The sequence below is a fragment of the Bombyx mori genome, chromosome 19 (genome assembly GCF_030269925.1).
Source record: "Bombyx mori chromosome 19, ASM3026992v2".
In the NCBI taxonomy this organism is placed as follows: domain Eukaryota; kingdom Metazoa; phylum Arthropoda; class Insecta; order Lepidoptera; family Bombycidae; genus Bombyx; species Bombyx mori.
Genome location: NC_085125.1, coordinates 4154176 through 4180972, shown reverse-complemented (window position 1 = coordinate 4180972; position 26797 = coordinate 4154176). Strand labels below are relative to the sequence as shown.

The 26797-nt window shown below is 37.1% G+C and overlaps 3 protein-coding genes across 4 annotated transcripts; 1 reads left to right on the top strand and 2 right to left on the bottom strand.

The window, feature by feature from the left end:
- The first annotated feature begins 3257 nt into the window (after positions 1–3257).
- LOC101739657 (ras-like GTP-binding protein Rho1) lies at positions 3258–5267 on the top strand. Its single transcript, XM_004933396.5, has 2 exons — positions 3258–3690; positions 3821–5267. Exons 1-2 carry the CDS (start codon positions 3660–3662, stop codon positions 4402–4404), a joined length of 615 nt encoding a protein of 204 aa, XP_004933453.1. The 5' UTR covers positions 3258–3659; the 3' UTR covers positions 4405–5267.
- Positions 5116–16791, bottom strand: LOC101739516 (polynucleotide 5'-hydroxyl-kinase NOL9). Of its 2 annotated transcripts, none has more exons than XM_004933395.4 (6): positions 16657–16791; positions 14934–16568; positions 13167–13383; positions 12048–12542; positions 5931–6094; positions 5116–5538 (listed from the first exon to the last, which is right to left on the bottom strand). In XM_004933395.4, the coding sequence occupies exons 2-6, from the start codon at positions 16549–16551 to the stop codon at positions 5282–5284; spliced, it is 2751 nt and encodes a 916-aa protein (XP_004933452.2). In that variant the 5' UTR covers positions 16552–16568; positions 16657–16791; the 3' UTR covers positions 5116–5281. The 2 variants fall into 2 exon arrangements, with proteins under 2 accessions (XP_004933452.2, XP_037873720.1); XM_038017792.2 differs by having other exon boundaries at positions 14934–16565; positions 16657–16783.
- Positions 16792–20871: 4080 nt separating this feature from the next.
- Positions 20872–25602, bottom strand: LOC692926 (ATP synthase). The gene is given in 10 exon segments (NM_001046768.1): positions 20872–21323; positions 21444–21611; positions 21733–21952; positions 22173–22267; positions 22387–22556; positions 22850–23074; positions 23280–23544; positions 23771–23884; positions 24966–25088; positions 25477–25602. Coding segments are annotated over 10 exon segments (1662 nt in total). The 5' UTR covers positions 25543–25602; the 3' UTR covers positions 20872–21107.
- Between the last annotated feature and the right edge of the window lie 1195 nt (positions 25603–26797).

Sequence of the window (26797 nt, the reverse complement as noted above, 5' to 3'; positions counted from 1 at the left end):
TACATTTGTCTTATTTAGTCGATAATATGTTTGTTTGGTTCTATTCATTTCTAACCCTTGTATTTTTCTTGTATCTTGTATAATTCTTTGTTTAATAATTCACTATTAAATTTTATTGTTTTTTGTTTATTTCACTTTTACACTAAACACAATATTGCAAATTACCCGAGCACAACAATGGCGGAGAATTTTAGGTGCGTGAGAGCAGACGTAGACACTAACGCGCATGCGCACTTGTACCCAGGGAGAAAAAGTTACACTTTCTTCCCTGTACAGAGGGAGGAAAACCGAACTTTCGACGTAGGTAGGAAAAAAATTACATTGACTACCTACACAGCTGCCACTTCCTCAGTGCCAATGGGCCTCAATGCCATCATTTCATATGAACAATAAATGTGGATTTGCTCTGTTAGCTTTAAAATCCCAAAAAATATAAGACATGTGTGGATGAGCATGGCTTACAAAAAGAAAAAATAATATCATATAATAAAACTGAAACTCTCAAAATTTATTAATTTCTGTAAGGTAAATAGTATTAGGGAGTAATAAAAACCCTCACAAATAAGTTTTTTATTTTTTATTTTATTATATATGTTAATATATAATAGTTATTAATCATTTATACAACAAATATGTTCTAAAATTCTACAACTATTTTTTTTATTGCCTAGATGTGTAGACGAGCTCACAGCCCACCTTGTGTTAAGTGGTTACTGGAACCCATAGACATCTACAACGTAAATGCGCCACACACCTTGAGATATAAGTTCTAAGGTCTCAGTATAGTTACAACGGCTGCCCCACCCTTCAAACCGCAACGCATTACTGCTTCACAGCAGAAATAGGCGAGGCGGTGGTAGTACCACCTGCGGGATTCGAACACCGTTGCATCGCTATATACGAATGCACCGGACGTCTTATCCTTTAGGCCACGACGACTTCAAATCAGCAACTTGCCTATTTCTGCCATGAACCAGTCCTTCTTTCTAGTTTAAAGGGGATATGCTAATTATGCTATTTTTAAGAACTTGATTGGTATGGGTGGTTAGGTTTTTCATGTAATGATTGACCTCTTAATATGCAATGTCGCGTTTTTGTATAATAATTATTGTATTATATTTAATCCATTGAAACACAAAGCCAGTGAAACGCCGATCTGTTCTTTCATTTCATTTTGCAGGCCATACTATTAGATAAAAGTGCTACATTAGTTAAAATTCGTCTCATAATATTTTTTTTGTATTGAAGTATTATATTATGTATTATATTAAAATAGTGTTTTTAATGAACAAATTATTTCATATAATTAGTGGTGGAATGGGTTGATAACATCTACTGCATCTCGTCCTTACGGATCCATCAGATCCAATAACCTTTGCATTAGACGCCTTCAGCTCTTAACACTAAGAGCAGGGTTAGGGACCCCGGTAACCGTACTCGTCAAACTCGACAAAGAGGTCGACGGCAACCTGACCCATGAATCAGCCCGCTGAGTTTCTCGCCGGATCTTTTCAACGGGTCGCGATTCCGATCCGGTAGTAGATTCAATCGCGAAGAAGTTGCTCTTGAGTTGTTAGTTCGCTTCAGACGCTGGGGCAGCTGTTGGCAAATCCCACCCATCCTGGTTGAGCCTTTGCTCGCCCACCTATCCTGATGAAACTGGAAAGAACTCCGGGCCACCAATAATACTTCAATCAAAAAAAAAACTGGATGTTGGTCGATATGTTCGATCTACATATAAATTTCAATTTTCTTAGTTAGTAAATATTCTTAATTTGTAAAAACAGTAATTTAGTGAAGTATTTTTTATTTGACTAAAATCATGCATTTTTATACTTCAACTGCACTTTACATTTCTTATGAACAAGTCATTTCCTTTTAATCAAATACCTACAAAGTTTTCAACTGAAAGTTCAATTTGTAAAAAAAGGCTCTTCGGATATTTATTAATGGTGCACTTTGGTAGGTAAACAGAGAATAACAAATGTATTTATATATCTACCTAATCCTATTACAATCCTCTCCAAATTTCGAACATTCCAATTTATTCATAAAATTGGTTTCCCTACCCTTTCCACACTAGTAGTGGCAAATGCACAAACTACTCGAGCCACAATAAAAAAAAAACAAGTGTATTATCTATGGACAATTTGACATTTAAGTTCTATTTTTCCAATTAGACAGGCACAAGTATCGTACTATCCAGCCTAATATTTTGTTTGTTTATCCACTGAAGTATGAAACCTATAAAGCTCTATGGTTTATTCTTTTTTATGAAAAATGATCTGGAGCGAAATGAAAAGTAGTTGATTAATTGAAACATTAATCATTTGGCATGAAATCAAATGAAACGAAATGCTATGATATATTAAAATCTCAGTAAAACGGTGGTTTTTTGACATTCACCAGGTACCTAATATTATAAATTATATTACAATATCTAATTCAGCTATGACTGGTAGGCAACTGTAATGAAATATTATATATGCAGTATGAACGGTAGAGGTAAGGAGTATCATCTTGTTTAGGGGATAAGTTGAAAAGACTCACCGAAGTAGCGCTAGTGTAGGAAATGGAAATGATATGAACATGGCAGTTTAAACAGGGCGAAATGTGCTAGATTGTAGTAAAGTGTGGTAGTTTAAGGCGCTTTTTTTTTAAATTCTTCTACGTGCTACTGTGGCGCTACCTTAATTGGCTCACTTTCAGGTGACACATAAAGTACATTAATAAGGTACTCCTTTTACTTCTACCCTCCGTGCTTTACGAGTAGGATTTACCAAAGACATTTTTCATTTTATTAATTTGTACAATAGGTAAAAGGAACATAATCCATACCGTGACATATTCTATAGTTTGGGTAAGTGTGGCCAAAATTCGGTTGTTACTAATGGGGAATTATGTTACAGTAAGCACTGGAATAAATATTTTTATTTACAAGTCCGTGTTACAAACTATTTTGAATGTTTCTAAGCTTATTAAGTAGAAAGTGGAATTCAGTGATTGACGCTATATTATTTTAAAAAGATTTTATTCAACATAATAATTTTTCAACTTTTTATCATATCATATTAATAATTTTGTTTTCTTCGCTTTTCATCTGTAAATAGAAGCCTTTATAAATGGAAATTAGTAAAGAAGTTACAAAACTAGCTTTGAAATGAGCAAAGCGTAAATCCTGTTGTATTTCTTAAACTTTTAATCTCAAATAATCTCTAATTTATTTATTGTGGCATTAACGGTATGGTCATACGATTCATTTGACACAATGAAACCTAGTAAACCTACCATTCACTTAAAACACAGAGAAGCACATTTTCGAAAGTGACAGATTTAAAAAAATCATGGTATTATTTAATTCGCATTTAAAAATTATTGTATTCCTTTCTCTACATTTGATCAAATATTCGAAAGTTTAAATCCATGTCACTAAATTGAGTGCTTGAAATCTAAAAAAATTTAAAAAAATTTGAATTTGTTTACTTTTGGGAGTTACTTTTTTAGTGATTGCAACATTAGTGACTTATGAACGAAAGTGCTTGTGATGAGCAAAGACGATTAAAAAAAGTGTCGATAAAGCCAATATTCCGCAGAAATTAGCCAGAATCTTCAGGTATCTACAAAATATAATAAATACCACCCTCGCATGTGAGGGTACTATGTGGTGGTGTTCTTCTTCCGCTAGTTCAGGTGCTTATTCACATTTGAGGGCTTGTCTAACAACTCCCTACCCATAATCCTGTGGCGGCCATATTTATAAGTCATGAAAGGCGTTGACGCTCGACATCATCATAATTATCTGCGTTGTATTGTTTCACAGGACCGATGGCTGCGATACGCAAAAAGTTAGTAATCGTCGGTGACGGTGCATGCGGTAAAACATGTCTGCTGATAGTGTTCAGCAAGGATCAATTCCCGGAAGTATACGTGCCGACAGTGTTTGAGAATTACGTTGCCGACATCGAAGTGGATGGAAAACAAGTGGAACTGGCTCTGTGGGATACCGCTGGCCAAGAAGATTACGATCGGCTGCGGCCGCTCTCGTATCCAGATACGGATGTGATCCTCATGTGCTTCTCGGTGGACTCGCCGGATTCGCTCGAGAACATCCCAGAGAAGTGGACCCCTGAGGTAAAGCACTTCTGCCCCAACGTGCCTATTATTTTAGTAGGCAACAAAAAAGACCTCCGCAACGATCCCGCCACCATCAACGAGCTTCGCAAAATGAAGCAAGAGCCTGTGAAACCGCAGGAAGGCCGGGCTATGGCTGAAAAGATTAACGCGTTTGCATATCTGGAATGCTCTGCCAAAAGCAAGGAAGGTGTACGTGAGGTGTTTGAAACAGCAACCAGAGCCGCATTACAGGTCAAGAAGAAGAAGAAGACTAGGTGTTCTCTGCTGTAAGTGTGCTGTTGTCGGGAAAACTCTGATTTATGAATGGTTCGCATACTGCCTGATAACTTACGTTTGAAACGACTCGGACTCTACAGCAGTCGCGGCGTCAGCCACACAGTGCTTCCTTCCAATACTGACAGCTGACGCAGTCGCGTCCCGCGTTGCACGCACATCCACTCAGTATTCGTGTGGCTACACTTTCATAATCGGTACTTGTATATTTTATAGTTTATCTATAAATTTAAGCATAAATGCCTTAACAATATGTCAGGGGCGATTGTGGACTCCCTGTCTCCACGGGTCCATTAAGATTTTTTTGTGCTATATCATGTTATATAATCGAGTAGCATTTCTTCAACATAGATATATAATTCCTCGACCGGTGTCATCTCACTGAGACTTGTTTAGTTTGGTATTTTGTATTTTAATTTTTCAATAAAATAGTGATGTATAAATTTGTGTAGGATGTTTATTTGACACGGAGCGTGAGCCCCACTCTCAGCCAAGTGCCTGTCAGCTGTGTCTTTGAGACGTCCAATCTGATACTGTGGCAATTTTATTGTAATCTATTATCTGTGTGAAATTTATAACTTTCTAATTTATTAGTAATAAAGGAACCCTATGTTTTAACATTTTTCTAGACTCTTTTTGACTTTTATAAAAATTCTGCAGCATTTATAAATCAAAGGTGTCAGGAATGGGGTATATTTAAAATTTAAGTTAAACACATCTATGTTATGTTTTATTAGTATTGTAAGTACAAAATTATCTTTGAAATATACATGAATTAACATTATATTAGATTACCTTTTATAATTTAAGATATATAATTATTTTGGAACTATTCCAATTACAAATTTATTAACAAATAATTGAAAGTTTCAATTTAGGTTTTCCTTGACATATTCAATAATACTAAAGGGTTGAACCGTCGGCGTGGTGTTATCATGAGCTGTTTCTGTTTCTGCTGGGATGTAATGCGGTAAGGGACAATTATGTTGTCTGGCAAGTATTTCTCTTGCCCTACTATCTCTGGAGCCCAATCCGAATACACCAATGTGTTAACTTGGGAGAGTATTCCAACAGGCAATGGAGTGATGATGTACAATACTTGTTTCTCGAAATCCACGCAGCGCACCAGACCTGAAAATGGAACCAATATCATTTTTGTCCGATATTGTAATTTATCAAGAATAATCAACAATTTATTACTGCACTTAATGATAACGCATTTTTATGATATTACTCCAAAATACGAAAATATATAAAATTATAGATAATATGCATACACCATCATCACTGAAGGAAAAAACCTTTAAATTACTTGATAATTATTCATTTTTCTATATATTTATTAACAGTAGAGATTTAAATTATTCATACAGTTAACCTTCGTTTTATTTTGGGTCTTAATATTATAACAAAAATCCAGTAAAACAATAATTTCTATTTAATACATCATTAGTTTCCCAAATCATGTGTGTGATCATTGTAAACTTAAGTGTTTAATCTTAATTAGATAGGATAAAAATTACCGTTTCCAAGACATGGTATTGCTTTATCTCCCAGTGTAAACATTTTGCCCTTATCAACGGTTGTCAGTTTACAAAGCGCTACTATTTTGCCATTGATCACCTTGGTGACTGTATCCTCGGGTACTCTCACGTTCAGACCTATACATAAATTTTTCAATTCCACTCTGAAACATGAAAAAAAACGAGATTTTTCGTAATTATTTTGTCGGTTCGGTATCATTTTCTATATGAAAATAATTATCGTAACGAAATGGCAATGCTAATCTGATTTGAATGCGCGTACATCCGCATATACATACGTACATATGGTTTACAGTTATCTATAACGGATCGGCGTAAAATTAAACGATTATCATATTTCATTAAGAATCAACGTGATGCAAACTACACAAAATCTTTTATTATTATTAAAAGGTTAGCATTACAATAAAAGGTAAATGAAATATGGATACTTTAATAACTGAGTAACTTGTTCGTTTTAAAGTCGAAGTTCTTAACGAAGAATTTAATCTAGCAAGTGAAGCAGTAGTTTAAACATAGCCTAGCATTGCTGATTCACTCTTTTCCTGGAGCACTATCTATTTATTACTCACTACTCAATTTTAGGTATTTGATAAAATGAATATTGTTTGTCTCGGGGCAATAATTTTACGCTTAAGACTAATCAGTCGGAATTTAAACAAGGCTTATATCAGAAAATTGAGGTACGCGATGTTCATTGTATTTTATATACATATTTAACGACTTTTGACTTTTTTGTGTGTTCGAATATCATGCGAAAACTGATTTTGACGAAACTTCATATTTCTGCATATTATTTATTCATGTCTGCTTCTTAAATATATAAAAAGTACTGGAAACAAGTGCTTGGCAATGAGATTGTGTGCCTACATTATCGGACTGCAATAACAAGTCGCTATTATAGTTACACAATAATGCTTCTTCAACGCCCGAATCAATTAACTGAATTAATAGGAGTTGGTCGCTTTTAATAAGAGTGACTCATTCTTAAGACCGAATCCTTGGGTGGTTTGTGAGAAACACCAATGTAATTGAAGATAAATTAAGCTGTTCTCATAGATCAATGGCCAATTGAATGTACTTTCAAATTATATCCAACGTTGTGTGGTTTCTATATTTGAAATTCTGATCGACGAAATTGACGGTGAAGACACCGCAGAATACCTAATTCACTAGATGCTGGCTTTGTTAAGAAACAATTTATTATTTATCAAGGCCCGGTTTTTGTCGCAAATCTATTAATGTAAAAATTAACGCTAATCTACACCTATCCCGATATCTTGATAAACCGCGAAATAATTGGATCACCAATCAAATATTGGTGAACACACCTATATAGTGGAAACGAATTTTATTTTAACTTTGATTGATGACATCACAGTTGAATGCAAACATAAAATTTACCGACTCCAAATAAAATAAAAAACCGATCATGATCCTACGAGAAAACGCAAACTAGAATTTGTTTTTTACTGTATTTCTACTACTACTACCTAGTATACTTAATAGTTAGAGGTTATTTTGTTTTCCTTTTTTTAAAGGCCAATAAACAATTTTTCAATGCAAAAAGCAGCTTTTTTCTTGATTTAGTTGCTCACTGCCCATGAAACAGTTTTAAACGGTTATCCGAACCCATAAACAAACATCACAAAATACTTCATGACAATACTACGAATAAGATACGCGAAGTGAGCATTCTATTCTTACGTGGCACCAATATATTAGAGCAATTACTTTCTAATTAAGATGCAAGTAATTAGTAGGCAGAAAAGGATGGTCGTTACATCGACTATAAAAAACGCGAGATTATTCCGTAAACGTCCGTAAAAGTACTTCCAAATCATAACTACGACACGCAAAAACATATCAAAATAATTAATAAAATAATCGTTCATTTAGTCTACACACAAAATGATATTGTAAAGCAATTTGACTATAGTATTACTTAAGAAAGTTATGTGTGGCTTTTAATGTAACGATCCTTTGGCGGTTACTGAAATATACCTTACGTCATGCGAACTTAAAAGACAGATAGGCGTGATTCATGCGGCGTTATGTATGGCGTCACTGCTATAGTCGAAAACAGAGATGCCTTACAATTAAAATGCATGAGATACATACATAGAATAAGCGAAAACCATGAAAATAATGCAATCCAAGAATTATTGGTATGTAAAAAAAATGCAACGACCGACCGTTTTAAATTGAATTTGGCGATTTAGTCATCATCATCATCATCATCATCATAATAGTCGGTTACTCTTGGCAGAGCAGTCATGGTCATAATGTAATCCTTGTTTATTAAACCCTTGACAGCTGTTCTCCGAAATGAGGCTTGGCGCACGCACTCGTTAAGTGGAGTTATGGTAAGAATTTTCATCTGATCAGTCCAGCTCATGAGGATTCGTCCACGAGAACTTTAACCATTGACCCTATCCTGAACAGTAAGTTTCTCGATCGACTCTGCTGGCCGTCGCGATACGTGTCCAAAATATTGGAGAATCCTGGATTGCGCTGTTGACGACAACCTTTGAGAGATATTCTTTTAGAACCGAGGCGTTAGTGCGATGCTCAGATATGCAGAGCATCCTTCTTCAGCATTACTATGTACCTATAAGTGACTCAGTATTATACGCAAAATAATAATTGTGTTTAGCAAAACAACTGACATTATAAATCTTTAATCTATTCGAGTTACTTTTTTTTTTTGGCCGAGCAGGCAGACGATCATATGACCTGATAGTAAGTGGTTGCCGTCGCTCATGGACGTCAGCAATGCCCAATTATTTAGAATAGTGGGGTTATAAAGATTGTGACATGATAAAGATTAACTTAGATTATTCCTGGGTGGGGGGTCTTGTGATTACTCACTTAGGTATGTACTACCTACCCGCCTATTTCTGCCGCGACAAAGTTGGTCGTTGCGGTGTAAAAAGTGAGACAGCAGTTACTACTTAATATACGTTTACGAGTGAATATGATGAAGATACATAGCATCGTATAGGTAATAAAATTCAAAACTCACAAGAATATTTATTTGCGTAATTACTTGTGGTATCTTAAGAGCCCCTAAGTGTAAGTACCTATTTCTGCCGTGAACCATAATTTGCGATCCCGTTTGAAGGGCAGAAAGTTGTGCGATTGAGATTTAGATTCATATCTCAAGGTATTTTCTATGGGGACCGTTAACCACTTAACAACGTTGCTCATCGTCGATGTAAAAAAAAATCAGTAGTATCTAAGTTCCCGAGTATTATCTCACTAATTATTGGTATTTGCAATTTTATTGCTATTTGTATTTATAATCGCTTGGTGATCGTGCAAGAGCTAGGAGCTCTGACCTTGTCCGGTGTGGCCGCAAAAAGGATATAGAATATGCAAGTGATACATAGATAATGCTAAAAATAACAGATTACTTGTGCTAAGGCTTTTTTTTAACTCGCACGCGCTGACGTCACCATGTCACAAAGAAATATCTGTACTTCTGGCATACGCGTTATTTCTTGCAGCCGTGTGAAGCACGGAATAGAGGTTAATCCAATGCAACTGAGACTTCAGCCTTTAGAACTCGTTCTAATATCATTTACGTGGGCAAACTCAGTAGATGGGCTACAGAAAATGAGAAATCGTATGAGTGTGAAGGATACTTGTGTGTATCAAACATCTTAGACCACTTCCACGTTCAAGCCGTGAACTCTGGAGGAGCATGAATATTTTATTAATGGTTTTCAGGGCAACTTTTTTGTTTTTGTGCCAAATTAAATATTTTGCAAGATTTCTTTTTATTTTCCTCTCTTTATCACTGTTATTACAAATTACACAGAACAAACGTTTTTTTATTGCCTTTGTAGGCAGACGACCTTACGGCCCACCTGATGGTGAGTGGTCACCGTCGCTCATGGACGTCAGCAATGCCAGGGGCAGAGCCAAGCCGCTGCTTACCGTTAAGTACTCTCTGCAAGCCTCGATTGAAGAAGGACATGTCATAGCGCTCGGAAAACACCGTGGAGGGGAGTTCATTCCAAAGCCGGATGGTAAGTGGCAAAAAAGATCTTTGGAAACGTACTGTCGATGAACGCATCGGTTCCAGATAATATGGATGAACTCTGCTCCGATTCCCTCATAAATATTTTCTAATAAACATGTTTAATATATTATGTAAAATTATTATCCCGTTTGACGTATTGATATTGAATCTGAATCTTAAACAAATCATTTGAAACGGATTGTTTCACATTTAATTTTTAAAACATTTAGAGATAATAATGTGTCGTTGAGTTCAATTAGTTTGTTCTCATCGAATATGGATCGCGTTATCATCCGTCTAATGGTAAATGTTTACGGTCGTTCATAAATATCAAGATTGCTAGAGGACCCCGCGCGCCCTCTGGACTCTGAAACGTCCCATGATTTGAGCCCCTGCCAGAAAAAAATGGATTGCTAGACGTTTTGTACTGGTGGTAGGACCGCTTGTGAGTCCGCGCGGGTAGGTTACCACCACCCTGCCTATTTCTGTCGTGAAACAGTAATTCGTTACGGTTTGAAGGGTGGGGCAGCCGTTGTAACTATACTTGAGACCTTAGAACTTATGTCTCAGGGTGGGTGGCACATTTACGTCGTAGATGTCTATGGGATCCAGTAACCACTTAACACCAGGTGGGCTGTGAGCTCGTCCACCCATCTATGCAATAAAAAAAAACTTAATTTTCAAGTTATAAATTAACTATATAAATTAGTAAAGCAATGAATTATTTAATGTTTTTTCTTTAGTTGTTACAATGAGTATTTCCTTATTATTTTTTATATTGAATTTTAACCGACGTCAAAAAAAGGAGAATGCTATCATTTGGACTGTATTTTTTTTTCTTTCTGTATACTGAATGACAATTTTGTAAGTCCGAATGGTCCCGACGAATATCTTCGCAACATCGCCCCGCTATACGCTATTTTTTTTCTGTATTACCTCTGAACTTTTTTCTAGGTGAACTAATTTTGATAGTTCTTTTTTTATTGCAAAGCTGATGATTCTCGTGTGGTCCCATTTTATTTTTATCATTAGTCGACCAGTAGTTTTTTAGTTATCCTTAATTATGTATATTTATTTGTCTTCAAATACATTGATGGTATTCTCAATTCATTTCGCTAAACTCGGTTTTTTTTGTTGTTGTTTTGTTTGTAAACAAAAAATCTTTAACATCATGGGACGTAATTTTATAAATTGCAGATTAGGCAATTAAATATATTAATGTGAACTTTTTTGTTTTTGATAGGTGGATTATGGCTAAATAATTAATATCAGGAATTGCTGGAAATCGCTATCAGTTCAAATGGATTTGCGCTCGTGATTGCCTGATTGAGTGTAAATAAAAACACCTATTACAAAACATAATTTCACGCGTTTTTAGTGGATTTGACTACCTACTTCTATAAACTCTAACTGAGATAAGACTTTTCCTTCATAAATTTACTTTTTGACTATTTATAGAAGTGATCACATTTTGATTCTTATAGACACGATTACATTGCAGTACCACTGGTTGTCCCACTCTCCGCAACACGAAATAAATGCATAGGGCAGCGGCATCTAACTGTTCACATTCAACGTTAGTAGTAAGTAACTATATTGAGACCTTAGAACTTATATCTCGAGGTGGGTGACGCGTACAACGTAAATACGTTGTAGATGTCTATGGGCTCCAGTAGCCACTTAACACCAGGTGGGCTATGAACTCGTCCATCCCTCTAAGCAATAACAAAAAAAAAAAAATATTACTCAAGTAACAATTTGATAGGATTTGTTATACCAATAATTCTGAAGGTGAAATATACTTACGAATATGGCACAATTCCTAAAATATTTGTTCCTTGGTGCATGTTCAATAACTATATTGAGACCTTAGAACTTATATCTCGAGGTGGGTGACGCGTACAACGTAAATACGTTGTAGATGTCTATGGGCTCCAGTAGCCACTTAACACCAGGTGGGCTATGAACTCGTCCATCCATCTAAGCAATAACAAAAAAAAAATTATTACTCAAGTAACAATTTGATAGGATTTGTTATACCAATAATTCTGAAGGTGAAATATACTTACGAATATGGCACAATTCCTAAAATATTTGTTCCTTGGTGCATGTTCAATAACTCTCCAAAATATGCCAAATAATTTAAATATCTTTCATCTCTAGGCATTAGTGGTATGGCCCTTTTTGGTTGATTACTAGATTCATTTACGGTAATGAATGTCATAAAATTGTAATCAAAATACTCGGGACAAATCGTATTCTTGAGCAGTCTATCATTTTTATAAAATTCACACAATCTTCTTACAGAGTTTGATTGTAATGGGCATTCAAACTGTTTTTTATAGGATTTACAATATATCTGACATAAAAATGTCGGTTTCGCTGCCAAAATAGTCAATAACATAAATTTAAGTCCTAAATTGTTGGTCATTCCCATTGTGTTGATGACCCACGGCATTGATCTGTACTTGTGGGTTTGGTGGCAATAAGCAATAATCTCTTGGACAGCCGAAGCGTATCTGGTTGGGTTATCCATAGGGCTAATCATGCCAATGTTTAGCATCCTGAAATAAGAGAATAAGCAGTTTGTTTAGAAGACATTTTTAAATTTAAATGATGTTTTTGCTTACATCTAACTTCAATCAATAATATAACTATAATAAATAATAAACCTCAAATATTGTTTAAAATAATCTAGTCTTATTAGTATTGCCAAGGAATGTATTGTACAAAAAAAAAACACTATTCACCTTGTTCTAACATTGACTAATTAACATATTCACACATTGTATGACATAGCAAGTGAAAGCTATATTGCTATAAATGATTTTGAAATAGAAATACTTCAAGTATGTGTTCAGAAATTTAAAACAAAGCAGATAATTTAGTTTTAGGTGTACATCAGTCTCCTGATTGGTATAAGACTGTGGGTGTCTTTGGCATATTAGGGAATATTTGATACATAGTACCTACAATCATTATAAACAATTATTTGACTGTTTTAAGCGCCACCATCACTGGTAGACCAAAGACTGCAGAGAAACATCAGGAAACCATTAAAACTAAAAATAATAGTATAAAACAATTAATAATAGTGTTTATAATGTAGATAGGCACATAAGCTTAAAATAATCCAATGTCTAACTGGGTTTTGTTATAATATACTGAAAAGCAACTATGACTCTTACTTCTCAGGTGTCTTCAAATGAGTGAAATTAGGTCCGAGTAATGGTTCATTGACAATTGTTACAGATAAATTTCCTGCAACTGTGAACTCTGCCTGGCCCGGGTCTAAATCTATGACTAGCACCGGTCCATGATCCAGCAATCTATTGCATAGGTATCTGAGCATAGTTGACTTCCCAGTCCCCTTCCCACCACATATAATACCTCTAGCTCCTGGATCTAAAAAAAAATGTGTGCGTGTACTAGTGTACACACGTAAGAAGTGAAACTTGTTTATGGCCTTATTTTTCGAAAAATGATCTACATGCAACTTTCTAGAAATTGGTTAAATAAAGTTAAATTAGATAAAGTTTAAACAAAAGGATTTTATTATCATAGACATGAATACAAATAATACAATTATTTCACTTTACCTTTTTGCTACTAAGATTATTACAGCATTTTAATAATACATCTCTTTGATATCATAATACCCTGGTACTTTTCTTCCTATAAATTAATAATAATAGCACGGTCCACGTGGTGTTAAATGGGGTTCCTGAGGTTCGTGAAGTTTGACCCACCTTGAGACATGAGGTCGATTTCTCAAATCCGAAACCATGCTTCAGAACATACCGCCGTTAATTATTAATAAATCTCTTTGCTATCATAATACCCTGGTACTTTTCTTCCTATTATTTTACGTAATAACAGTAATAAATAGCACGGTCCACGTGATATTATTAAGTGGGCTCCCTGAGATTATTGGAATTACAAAATGATTTCCGTAATCCACCTGGAGACATGAGGTCAATTTCTCAAATCGGAATCCATACTTCAGAACATACAGCCGTTAATTAATAAAGAAGGCTGTACGTCAGAGTAAAGTTATAATAATACATCTCTTTGATATCATAATACCCTGGTACTTTTCTTCCTATTATTTTACGTAATAACAATAATAGCACGGTCCACGTGATATTAAGTGGGTTACCTGGGATTATTGCAATTACAAAATGTATTCCGTGACCCACCTTGAGACATGAGGTCGGTTTCTCAAATGCGCATCCATACTTCAGAACATACAGCCGTTAATTAAAAGATGGCGCGTAACGGAAAAATGTGACGCGTAACCGAAAAATGTGACGGTAAATTTTTTTCCAACGCCGATAAGGAAGTTTCACTTCAAAAACATAATTTGAAAAATAAATACTATTTACACATTTATTAATATAGCAGACAACCAGACTACCGAATTATAGTATCAACATAAAGTCAAGCAAACATAGGGTTCTTCAAACCTCAACTGAATTGTTTTGTTTGATTTTAGAATTGAAGAATAGTGATATAAAATTCCTGCATTTTTTGTTCAGGCAAATGCATCTCAAATTACATCAAGTGAAGTTTCTTATTTGGAATCCACGGTTAAAAAAAAAACAGTTTATTTATATTCAATCATGTTCTTATCTTAAAAATTCCGTTTTGAAACAAATAGAAAATTCTGTTTAGGTTTTAGAGTGCCTAAACTAAACTAACCTTCCAAATTCCATTTAAATATCGACAAGAAACTCTCAATAGTATGAGATTAAAACTATAAGTATGAGTATGATTTTTTTTCCAATATGTCTCTATAGTTAAAGTATTGTGTGTGTACAGTATTTTCCTATTTGGCTTTTGTTGTTTCTGGCATTGACTTCAAATTAAACAATACTTTTTATTTAGTAAACTACTCTAATTTACCTACATCAAAATTTGTTAGTTGGAAATTACACAAGATTTAATATACAAACCTGTCCCGTATGTATATGCCTGTTCCCACTGTGGTCTTTCTTCGTATGTCCTCAAGGGTCTTTTTAAATACAACGAACAACCTAAAATGTCTGATGCTCTATGAAAACATGATTGAACATTTTTTGTTTTCGTAAACAGTTCGCATATACTAAAATTATTTTCTACAAAATCCATTTTGAGGTCTTTCAGGGGTCCAAGACTGAGAATACCATCATATTCTCCAAGTGTTGTTACAATTTCTTCAGCTTCTTTCACAGATATCCCTACAGCAGTTAGTTTACTAAACAGACCCTGATAATTATTTTCAGACTCTACCGTTTTTACAGACAAAGCATAATTCAATCTTGGAGCATATACTTCTTGGTATTGATCTTTTAAATTGTATCCAAAAACTTCCATTTGGCCACCTAATGCTCTCATTGTTACTTTACCATGAAAATATAATATTGCTGGATGTTTCAATACAAAAACACAATGTTTTGTTCCATAATAAATCTGTACTGAATCCAAATTGGGCTTATTTGTAAAATCAACTGAGTCTTCTTCATTACTAATGTTTTCTGATGGCATTGTTTCATCAACAGCAATGCTGGCTATTTCAGTTAAAGTTTCTGGGTTTGTCTCTACTTCTAACTCGTCAATAACAGCTACATCACCTAACTCGGGGACTAAGCTGTCTGCTTCTTCTTCAATTTCAATTTCTGAGCTATTAATGCTCTCAGTAGAAAATATGCTAAAATCTTTTACAGCTGTGTGGCTGTCGCTAGGTAAGTTTTTCACAGTGGGATGGCAATATTTTCCTAATATTTCATTAAGATTTTGCTCCGGCATGTTTGCTGCTTTTATTGAAATGTAAGGTAAGGAATTAGTGGATGAGGAAGAAGAATTGATATCATCAGATTGAGGAGATTCATTTACAGTATCAGAATTTATGATTTTATTCTTTTTAATAGTATTCTTATTTAATTTCTTTTTTGTCTTTAACATACTGTCGAATTTATCCATAGATTTACTTTCAGAATCTATGGGATCTAATTTTCTCTTCTTAGTTTTAGTACCTTCATTAGATTTATTTTTTAAGTTCTTTAGTATTGTACTAGCTAAAGCTCCATCAGTATCAAAATCATCAGATTCGGTCTCATAAACATCTGCCCCTGAACTTTCACCTAAGCTATTAATTAAAGATACGACATCACTTTCATCTGATTTAATGTCGCTGGTTTCTTCACTAACCTCCGAGAGTGACTGGATATCATCATTGCTTTCAGAAATAGATTCTTCATCTATATCTTGTACGATTTGTTCATCATTAACTAAATCACTGAAATCGTTGTCATCTAAACTTTTGTCTTGTGTTTTTTCTGTATTCGGAGTTAAACTATCAAGACTGGAATTAGTGAGGTTCAGATCTGAAAACCCGCTAACTGATGTGTTATCATCGAAGTCAAGAGCGGGGTCTATTATGTTGCTTTTTAATATTGTAGCCTCCTGTATAAGTTTGTTGTCACTTTGTTTATAGCCTCTTAGCATTTGTTTAAGTTGCTTCTTTACTAATAAGTTTGATTTCTCTTTTGAAGTCTCGTTTTTCAAAACGTGTGCTTTTTCAAAAAAATCCATTTTTTCCTGAATTACTGCTACAATCAAACAGAAAAAAATAATAGCTTTTATTAAATATTTAAAGTAATTAAAGCTAACTTTTATCTACATGTGTTTAATATTTACAAAGGTTTATGTTTTTTTTCGGTCTAGCGCTAAATTTCAGAAATTTCAGATTTGGTATTGTGAACTTTTTTTTTTACTTTATGACATGATAACATAGACCTTTAGGTCATATTGTGTACTTTTTGTCGACATAGGCACAGATTATAAAAAAATTATATACATAATATTTAACTTAAGGCGACTAATCAATACTCGTAGAAGCATATCATTTTCCTAAAACAATATCGATACAAAATAGAAATCCTGCTGTTTCTGTTTCAAGTAAGAACGCAATCATCAATAATTTACAATTATTTAGGGTTGGTTTATTTTATTTTAAAAGATATTTTAATGAATTAAATTCCGTTCAGTTCAACCCATTGAAGACACAGATTTGCGCGTTCATTGTAAAGAAGGATCCTTTTGTTATAGCGACGCAATTTTAAGGAGTAGCTCTGCAGCTTTCCGCGAGTATATGGATTCTGGGGGTTCATTTCTCGAGCGGTGTTCAGTATCGGAGTCATTTGGAAGGTAAAGCTAAGTAGGCCTCCAAAATGTTGGGAGTTCTCAACAAAGTGAGGTGGTATTTCACGTCTGGACAAAGACTTTCGCTTTACAAAGCACAGGTCCAGCCTCGCATAGAGTACTGCTCCCACCTCTGGGCTGGATCTCCCAAATACCAGCTACTTACTTCCATTTCACTCCATACAGAAACAGGCTGTTCGGATCGTCAATAGTCCTGTTATCGCGGATCGTTTGAAACCTCTAGGTCTACGGAGGGACTTTGTTTCTCTCTATGTTTTGCGCCGTATGTTCCATGGGAAATAATTCGAGATGATCCCCTCATTTCCTTCCCTTTCACCTTCCGCCACCAGAGCAGAGTACATCCATATTATCTGGAGCCGCTGTATTCATCGACAGTGCGTTTCTAAAGATATTTTCTGCCATGTACCATCCGGCTTTGGAATGAACTCCCCTCCATGGTGTTTCCCGAACGCTATAACATGAACTTCTTCAAACGAGGCTTCTGGAGAGTACTCAATGGTAGGCAGCAGCTTGGCTCCGCCGCTGGCATTACTGACGTCCATGAACGACAGTAATCATTTACTATCAGGTGGACCGTATGCTCGACAGCCTACAAAGGCAAAAAAAAATATTGGAACCTTTTGTGTTGCCTAGCCTCTAAGCTAAGCACCGGGTAATGAAAACTCCAGGGGATTTCACAAACAAGTTTATTGGATAGTTTCATTAGTTACAGTAATGGTTACAGTTAACACACTTATCCCGAGTTCGAAAGGAATTTGCGACGAGTGGCGAGCGAAGCGCGGGCGTACATGCGTATGTACGGCTAAGCTGCAAGAGTCAGAAAAGGGGTGCGTGCGGCGCGCCATAAGAAATCCCTACTCTTTGAGTCGTGCTGGGAGCCGACAACGAGAGTTCCTGTTTGGTCGCGGCGTGCGGCCAGGCGCGGCTACCGTTTGGGTTGCTATAAGCCATAAGTCACATTTAATTTTCACGCGCTCACTTTGAAAGATTAGGTCCCCGACTGATGGTGGCCGCCGGCTCGCTGAGTCGGCTGTTGCCGAACGTCGGGAGGCCTGACGTGGTGGTGCGCCGCCTCTCCAGGGGGGTGGCGCGGTCGATGGCACTGTACGGGGCTCCCGTGTGATGCCACGCCCTGACCCGCGACAACGTCGCGGCGTTGCGACGCCCGCAGCGGGCGATTGCGGTCAGGGCGGTTCGCGGGTACCACACCGTCTCGTTCGAGGCGGCGTGCGTGCTCGCCGGGACGCCTCCCTGGGACCTGGAAGCGGAGGCGCTCGCTGCAGATTACGCGTGGCGATGCGATCTCCGCTTCAGGGTGCTGCGTCCCGGCATGGCGGAAGTTCGAGCGCGGAAGCTTCAATCTCGGCGTGCCGTGCTCGAGGCGTGGTCTCGCCGCCTGGCGGACCCCGCCTACGGGCGACGGACTGTGTCGAGGCGATCCGCCCGGTCCTCTCAGACTGGGTGAATCGCGACCGAGGACGTCTCACTTTCCGAGCGACGCAGGTGCTCACGGGATACGGCTGTTTCGGTCGCTACCTACACCTCGTCGCCCGGAGGGAGCCGATGCCGAAGTGCCACCACTGCAGTGGCTGCAACGAGAACACATCTAGCGTCGGACAGAAAACCTCTGATATTCTTCGTCTTCTTTATTGCCTCAAGAATTTCTTACCATCAGAGTTACCTTAAGACTTACCATAAGACCCCTAAGACTATACGTACTAGCTCTGATCTTTCCTATAATTGATTACAGGGGTTGTTATTTTGACCTGAATGCAGACCTTCCTACTGCATACGATTTCTTTTTATTATTTATAAATATAATTCATTGAATATTTCATCATCACTATATCCACTTTCCGGTCGTGCGTGGCTCAGACTTCTATAGATTCGCTAGCGTCATAATTTACGTGCACTGACGACTCTTCCTTCTTTACTTGTTTTCCAACCTGCCTTTCTATCTAACTCCCTCCCTTTTCAATATTTTCACTCCAGCCACAAGCGGGCCCTACATTCCCTCCATAGCTTATTCGTTGACGTGCAGTCTGTTTTGCTATGGAATGTGCTTCCTCCCGGGATCAGGACTTTTACAAATCGATGCGTGTTCAAGTTAAAGATTCGGCGAATGCTCTTAAAGATTAAAGGAACCGTCATGAATCGAACGATTGAAGAATGTGTCCCAATCGTATTAAGCATCGAACTTTTTTAGATAAAATCGTTATACTGTTACGCCGGTAAGAGTAACGCCATCTGTTGTCGAATAGCATAAACGAATATCAAAACCACTGGTTTTCTCGGAATGTTCTCGATAATTGTAGAGATGTCGTATCGACTATAAAGACGTTGCAGAGATGACACAAAGGCAGTCACGTCCTTACGGATCCATCAGATCCAACAACTCTTGCATTAGACACCTTCAGCTCTAACGGTAGGAGCAGGCTTAGGGATCCCGGTAGCCGTACTCGTCGAACTCGGCAAAGAGTTCGACGTGCAACCTAATCCATGCATTAGCCCGTTGAGTTTCTCGTCGGATCTTCTCAGCAGGTCGCGATTCCTATCCGGTAGTAGATTCATTATATCCGGTATAGATTCATTCGCAGCTGCTCTTGAGTTGTTATGTCTTCTTCGGTGGCGCTCGGGCATCGAGCTTTGCTCGCCCACCTGTCCTGGTAAATCTGGATGGGCCTCCGGGCCACCAGTAGTAATAATAATATAAAAAAAGACGAAGGCAGTTAGTAAGCGGTTCTACTCGAAGCGAAACAGCGAACAGATCACCGAAAGTGGAAGAAGAGAATTACGAACTGTAAAGTATTCCAAGTGTTAAATAGAAAAAAAAAAAAAAGTGTTAGAGTTTTCATTTGTACTTCGTTGGAAGTTTTTATTTATCCCGAACCCCAGCGCGTAACAATACGTATTTATTGTACACACGGAGGGTGGAAGTAAGGACTTAATTTTATATAGGAGACAAGTTGAAAGCGGCAGATTACAACCCAAAAGCCCACTTCAATAACATTAGCCTAGCCACCAAGCGTAGCAGTTGCAAATGGAGTGGTGTATGGAGTTAAAAAAAAAAGATACCTAACTTTGGGCACTATATATGAAACTACACCACCCTAATTGGTCGCTTTTCGACGGACACCAAAGTTTTACACTATAATAGCTAATTATCCCAATAAATTGGCATAAGGAAAGCAGCCCATTAGAGCTACCGCCTGATGTCTTGCGTTGTCTGGCATTTGCCATAGACAATGCGCATAGCATTTAAGAGTAGAGGATGGCAGCTTCTTGCCCACAGACGTCCACTGCTGGACATAGGCCTTCAACAAGCCTCGCCACAGAGACCGGTCCTGCGCTGCCCGCATCCAACGGATCCCCGCGAACGTCGGTCATCTTGTGGGAGGCCTACCCACACTACCTCTTCCGGTGCGCGGTCGCCACTCAAGAACTTTCTGGCCCCAACGGCTATCCGTTCTAACGAGCAATGTGTCCTGCCCACTGCCACTTCAACGTTGCGATGGCAGCTGCCCTTGAGTATTTAGGTCACATGACCAATCACAAATGCTTGTTGCCCTTCTCCTACCGGGAACTTAAAATGCATAAATCCATAATTTCAACGTTTATTTTTATTATTTGTTTATTGCTTTATCAGTAGTACCTGACTTTTGGTTGGTTAGGAGTTAATAAAATAATACATAGTGTGTAAGACATTTATTACTGTTATATAACCGCTCCAACACGAGATAAATACATTCCATGATTGTATCAACATTCAATACAGCCCATATGAATGCTATACTACTATTCGTCTCATGAAAGTACTGTAGACATTACAGCAGTACTTCCGTCAGGCGAAGCTTTTAATTTGATATGGGACTGCTCTACAAACTCGAGTTTTGAGATCAGTCACACGTCAAGTTACGTAAACTAGTTTACTGCGATTGGGTGAAAGTAGCTAGGAAGTCTGTGACGATCTTCTTCAAGGAGGCGTCAGACTCGGGGGTGATCTGACCGTCTTTGGCGATCGTGGAGAGAAGACCCTGGTGGCTAGTTTTGATGTGTTGAGTGAATTCCTTCTCGAAGGCAGTGATTTTGGAGGGGTCCAGCTTGTCGAGGTGACCGCGGACACCGCAGTAAATGATGGCGACCTATGCATATATAAATCCCATTAGTATTTTAACAAAACAAAATCAAAATGATGATATTTAGAGTTTTTCATTTATGAGAGTCAAAAACCTCAATTTATTCGAATCTTTATATTTTATTACCTGTTCCTCAATAGCCATGGGCACATATTGTCCTTGCTTGAGGAGCTCAGTAAGACGCATTCCTCTGTTGAGCAGCTGCTGTGTAGCGGCATCCAAGTCAGAACCGAACTGGGCAAAAGCTGCGACCTCACGGTACTGAGCCAATTCCAGCTTCATGGAACCGGCCACCTAAAAATCACATGACAAACAAGACTTTTCATTTTGCCTTAGTACAACACAATTTTTTTTTACACTTGCAAGACATTAATTTAGCCTGTGAGATGCAAATTAAAATTTTTAGCATATTCACCTGCTTCATAGCCTTGGTCTGAGCAGCAGATCCGACACGCGATACAGACAGACCGACGTTGATGGCTGGTCGGATACCTTTGTAGAACAGCTCAGTTTCCAAGAAGATCTGTCCATCAGTGATGGAGATCACGTTGGTAGGAATGTAAGCTGACACATCACCGGCTTGGGTTTCAATGACAGGTAAAGCAGTCAGGGAGCCACCACCCATTTTGTCAGACCTGTTATAAATACATTTATCACATTACAGAATAGAAAGAAAAAAGGGAACACTTTTTCCTTTGTGATTTTAAGTTTTTAAGTTAGAAATTTGTTTATAATTGGTTTCAAATTATTCACGGACTTGGCATAGATTCCTGTAATAAAAAAATTAACCTATATTATCCAGTTTAAGTCATATTACATCATAGTTTTATCTTTATAACAACTTTGAATATTTACATCTTAGCGGCACGCTCAAGCAGACGGGAGTGAAGATAGAACACGTCACCAGGATAAGCCTCACGGCCGGGGGGACGACGCAGCAGTAGAGACATCTGTAAACAATAAAGAATAAATCTGTTCAGTCTTATTCTGTACACAAAAAAAGAACTATGGTTTGAAACCTTATTGTTGATATAAATTTCATTATAAACAGTATTAGGTGATATTGTACCTGACGGTAGGCTACGGCTTGTTTGGACAAATCGTCGTAGATAATAAGGGCGTGTTTGCCATTATCACGGAAAAATTCACCCATGGCACAACCAGAGTAAGGAGCCAGGTATTGCAGGGGAGCAGCATCGGAAGCGGTGGCAGACACGATGATTGTGTAGTTGATGGCACCTGGAGTATTAATCAAGTTTAATTATGGTAAAATTAAATACAATATTTTGATTTTGCTACAAAGGAATGCTGTAAAATCTTGACAAAAGTTAACAAAGGATTGGGACAAACTAATTTTTAAATCAATTACATATCAATAAAACAAATATTATATAGACAAAGACAGACTAAGAAAAAATCTTTATTACTAAGTTATTTGATACTATGTGATTTAAATGATTTTTTTATGCTATTTATTGAATTTTAAACAACTCTAGCACATTGTAAATGTTCATTAAATGAAATGTACAAACCAGCATCAGTCAATCTCTTCACAATTTGAGCTACAGTAGACCTCTTCTGTCCAATGGCAACATAAATGCAGTACAACTTCTTCTTCTCATCCTCACCCTTGTTGAATCTCTGCTGGTTGATGATCGTATCAATGGCCAGGGCAGTCTTACCAGTTTGACGGTCACCAATGATCAACTCACGCTGACCACGGCCAATTGGTACCAGAGAGTCAACAGCCTTGATACCTGAACATCAAAATATTTAATAATCAGTGAAGTGCTTGTTTTTGGTAAATTTTCATATTGGAAAAACGAATTTTTTTTTTATGGAATTATTTGCATCAATTCTTTTTTTACAATTTATTAATAAGCAAATGTGGCAAACAGAATTTATTAATAAAGAAGAGGTGACAGCAATATACTTTATACAGATTTAAATCAAGTAACTCACCAGTCTGCATAGGCTCACGCACAGACACCCGGGGAATGATACCTGGCGCCTTAATACCGACCCTCATACGGGATTTCGTGTCGATTGGTCCCTTGCCATCAATAGGGTTACCCAAAGCATCTACTACACGCCCAAGGATCTGCTCTCCGACGGGAACGTCTACGATAGCACCAGTACGCTTGACAATATCTCCTTCCTTGATAAGCTTGTCATTACCAAATACTACCACACCCACATTGTCAGGTTCCAAGTTAAGGGCCATTCCCTAAGAAAATAATTTTTGTTTTAATAATTTAGTATTTGTAACGATTAAATTTCGAGTTTTATTTAAAAACTTAAATTATGGTTTTTACAGCTTTATGATTATGATAGTCTATGATTCAATTGTGTAAATAATTTTCAACACTTATTTTATGAATTATTTATTAGAAATAACCTAAACAGTTTATAAAGCATCATTTCTTGAAATATATTTTAGTTTATTTACTAACCTTGAGGCCTGAGGAGAACTCCACCATCTCCTCAGCCTGGATGTTCTTCAAGCCATAAACACGAGCGATACCATCACCAATGCTCAAGACACGACCAGTCTCTTCTAGATCAGCCTGTTCCACAAAATTTAAAGCTCACAATAAAAACGTTTATAATCTTCTATCTCCTGGTACCGAAACCACAATTGTTATATTATAATTTCATAATATTTGCAAGTATTCATCTTGACCTTAAGGATGAAATGCCTAATGTTCATGTACAATTTGGTTGCTATTAATCAAATTCCATAGACAGATAAACAAAACCACAATGAAGATATCATTAAAAAAAAACTGCAAATATTATAACTGCAATAATCACACATACTGAGACCTTAGAATTCATATCTCAAGGTGGGTGGCGGCATTTACATTGTAGATGTCTATGGGTTCCGGTAACCACTTAACACTAGGTGGGCTGTGAATCGTCCAGCCATTTATGCAATAAAAATAAAAAAGTTGGTAGAGCCTACTTAGGTAAGTAGTATTCTTTAGTTGTGCATTCCAATTTAGTCATTACACCATATAATTGAGACTTCTATCTTATGTGTCAAGATTGGTGCAGTGCAGTTATATCTATTCAATAAAAAATTAAAATATTGTTGTTTCATTGTATATGCCAGATGCATATATCTGGAATGATTGGTATTTACTCCAGGATTTTGTCTTGACCACAGACATGACTCGAGTCCAATGATGGTAAAAAGGTAACACTTATCATTGAGTTGCAGAGATATTCTAATCATGAAGACTTATTTATTCCTGCATGAATTAAACTTACAGTAGAACATGGCTTAAAATATGACAAACTATAATGATTCTCATGACTGAATCCATAACCTTTTAGAACTTGATACTATTGAAAAAGCTTTAAACTATGATTATGTATGTTTTTCTTATTAAATGGACAAAATTCGTTAAAATGAACCTATAAATGTTTATATTTGAAATAAACAAACTTAGTTCTTCCTATTGAATCACTTGTCAGAATCAGCTGTTGACGTATTTTAAATTTAGCAAAAAAGTTTTTTATTCCAATTTTAAACAAAACTAATTAACACACAATAATTCATTTGACTTAAATAATTATGGTGGTTATGACCTGATCAACACGAAATATAGTAGAAGCACTTTTATGTAATACTACAAAACTGACCTTGGGCGCGGCTCCAAGGATCCTCTCTTCGAGGATGGTGGAGATCTCGGCAGCTTTGTGGGTGGTTGAGACATGTAGTTTGCGAGATGCCACGGCCACTGCGGGCACCGCCACCTTTGACACCTGCAGACATAACCAAATGGGTATACAAAATTATGTCACGTAACTTATCACCTTTTATAAAACACACAGTTTAATTTTGATAAACACTTTCCACAAGTACTCTTATTTTCCATAATTTTAATCTCTGCAATCACATAGAACATCGATCGCCCACTTATTACATAACACTGATCTTTCAGATATTTTTTTAAAATTTAATTTTTTAGTATCCGCACACTATAAAAATAGAGAAGATGAATTTATTCTAGTTAAAGAACGTATAGGCAATAGAAAAAAAAAGCCAATTGAAGATAAAATCGACCGACATTCTGATGGTTACATTAACCGGCCGATTTTTGATATTCACCTGAGAATTGTGTTCTTATGCTTATTTGTAATGAAAATATACCTGGGTAGCAGCATTAGGCAAGCGCCTGGCTACAGAGCCAGCAATACGAGCGGAGATCAGCGACATTTTTCACAAACTTATAATTGTGGCAGACGGAAAGCCAGTTACTCCGCTCGCGACTCGTTGCGGTAGAACCGGAAATGACATAACATAGGTAGGTATTGATTTTTCCTCAATGTCTATGGCATAGATAATACACTTAATATTTAATGTCTATGGTATATATGTGTTTTATTCCAATACATACCATTACCGTATTATACAGTGGCACTAGACTACACTAGTCAGTACAATTCCACGGATAGATTAAATTACGGAGGGTAGTACTACGAAGTGCCATCTCAATACATTAAAAAGTGTCTGTCAAATTGCAAAAATGTTCAATTAAAAGCAAAAAATTACAATTCAAAAGCCCACCAAAATAGCAATAGCATTTGTAATGCCGGCCACTCACATGCGGGCAAATATTCGTACATTGTACGAATGTTCGCTCGCATGTGAAGGGACCGTCAAACATTCATTCGCAAACTTAGCAACTGTGCAAATGGGTTCGCATACTCAATTTGCGAACCCGCTTGCGCTCCTACACTTGTTTACGAATGTCTCACGAATTTCTCCTCCTTTTTAATTCGTCAATAGAACATTGAAGAGAGAAAGAGTTTTGAATTCTTTCCCAGACATCATTAACAGCCATGCTGTTTTTATGGGATTTCTTTTGATGAAGATACGCTATACAGTAGACGTCACGAACTATGAAAATGGCGATACGTCCATTACCTTCGCAATCGTCGGCGCCTAAAGGATAAAACGTCCGGTGCATCCGTATGTAGCGGTGCACTGGTGTTCGAATCCCGCAGGTGGGTACCAATTTTTCTATTGAAATACGTACTCAACAAATATTCACGATTGACTTCCACGGTGAAGGAATAACATCGTCTAATAAAAATCAAACCCGCAAAATTATAATTTGCGTAATCACTGGTGGTAGGACCTCTTGGGAGTCCGCACGGGTAGGTACCACCGCCCCGCCTATTTCTGCCGTGAAGCAGTAATGCGTTTCGGTTTGAAGGGTGGGGCAGCCGTTGTAACTATACTTGAGACCTTAGAACTTATATCTCCAGGTCGGTGACGCATTTAGGTTGTAGATGTAGATGCGTTCGGGCAGTTGTTAGCAAATCCCTCCCCTCCTGGCTGAGCCTTTGCTCGCCCACCATCCAGGTGAAACTGGAAAGGCCTCCGGGCAACGGGTAATCCATCAATCATAAAATAATGTGTTAAGTTTAAGTCTATTGTATCACTCTGTAGTCTTAATAAGTGTATT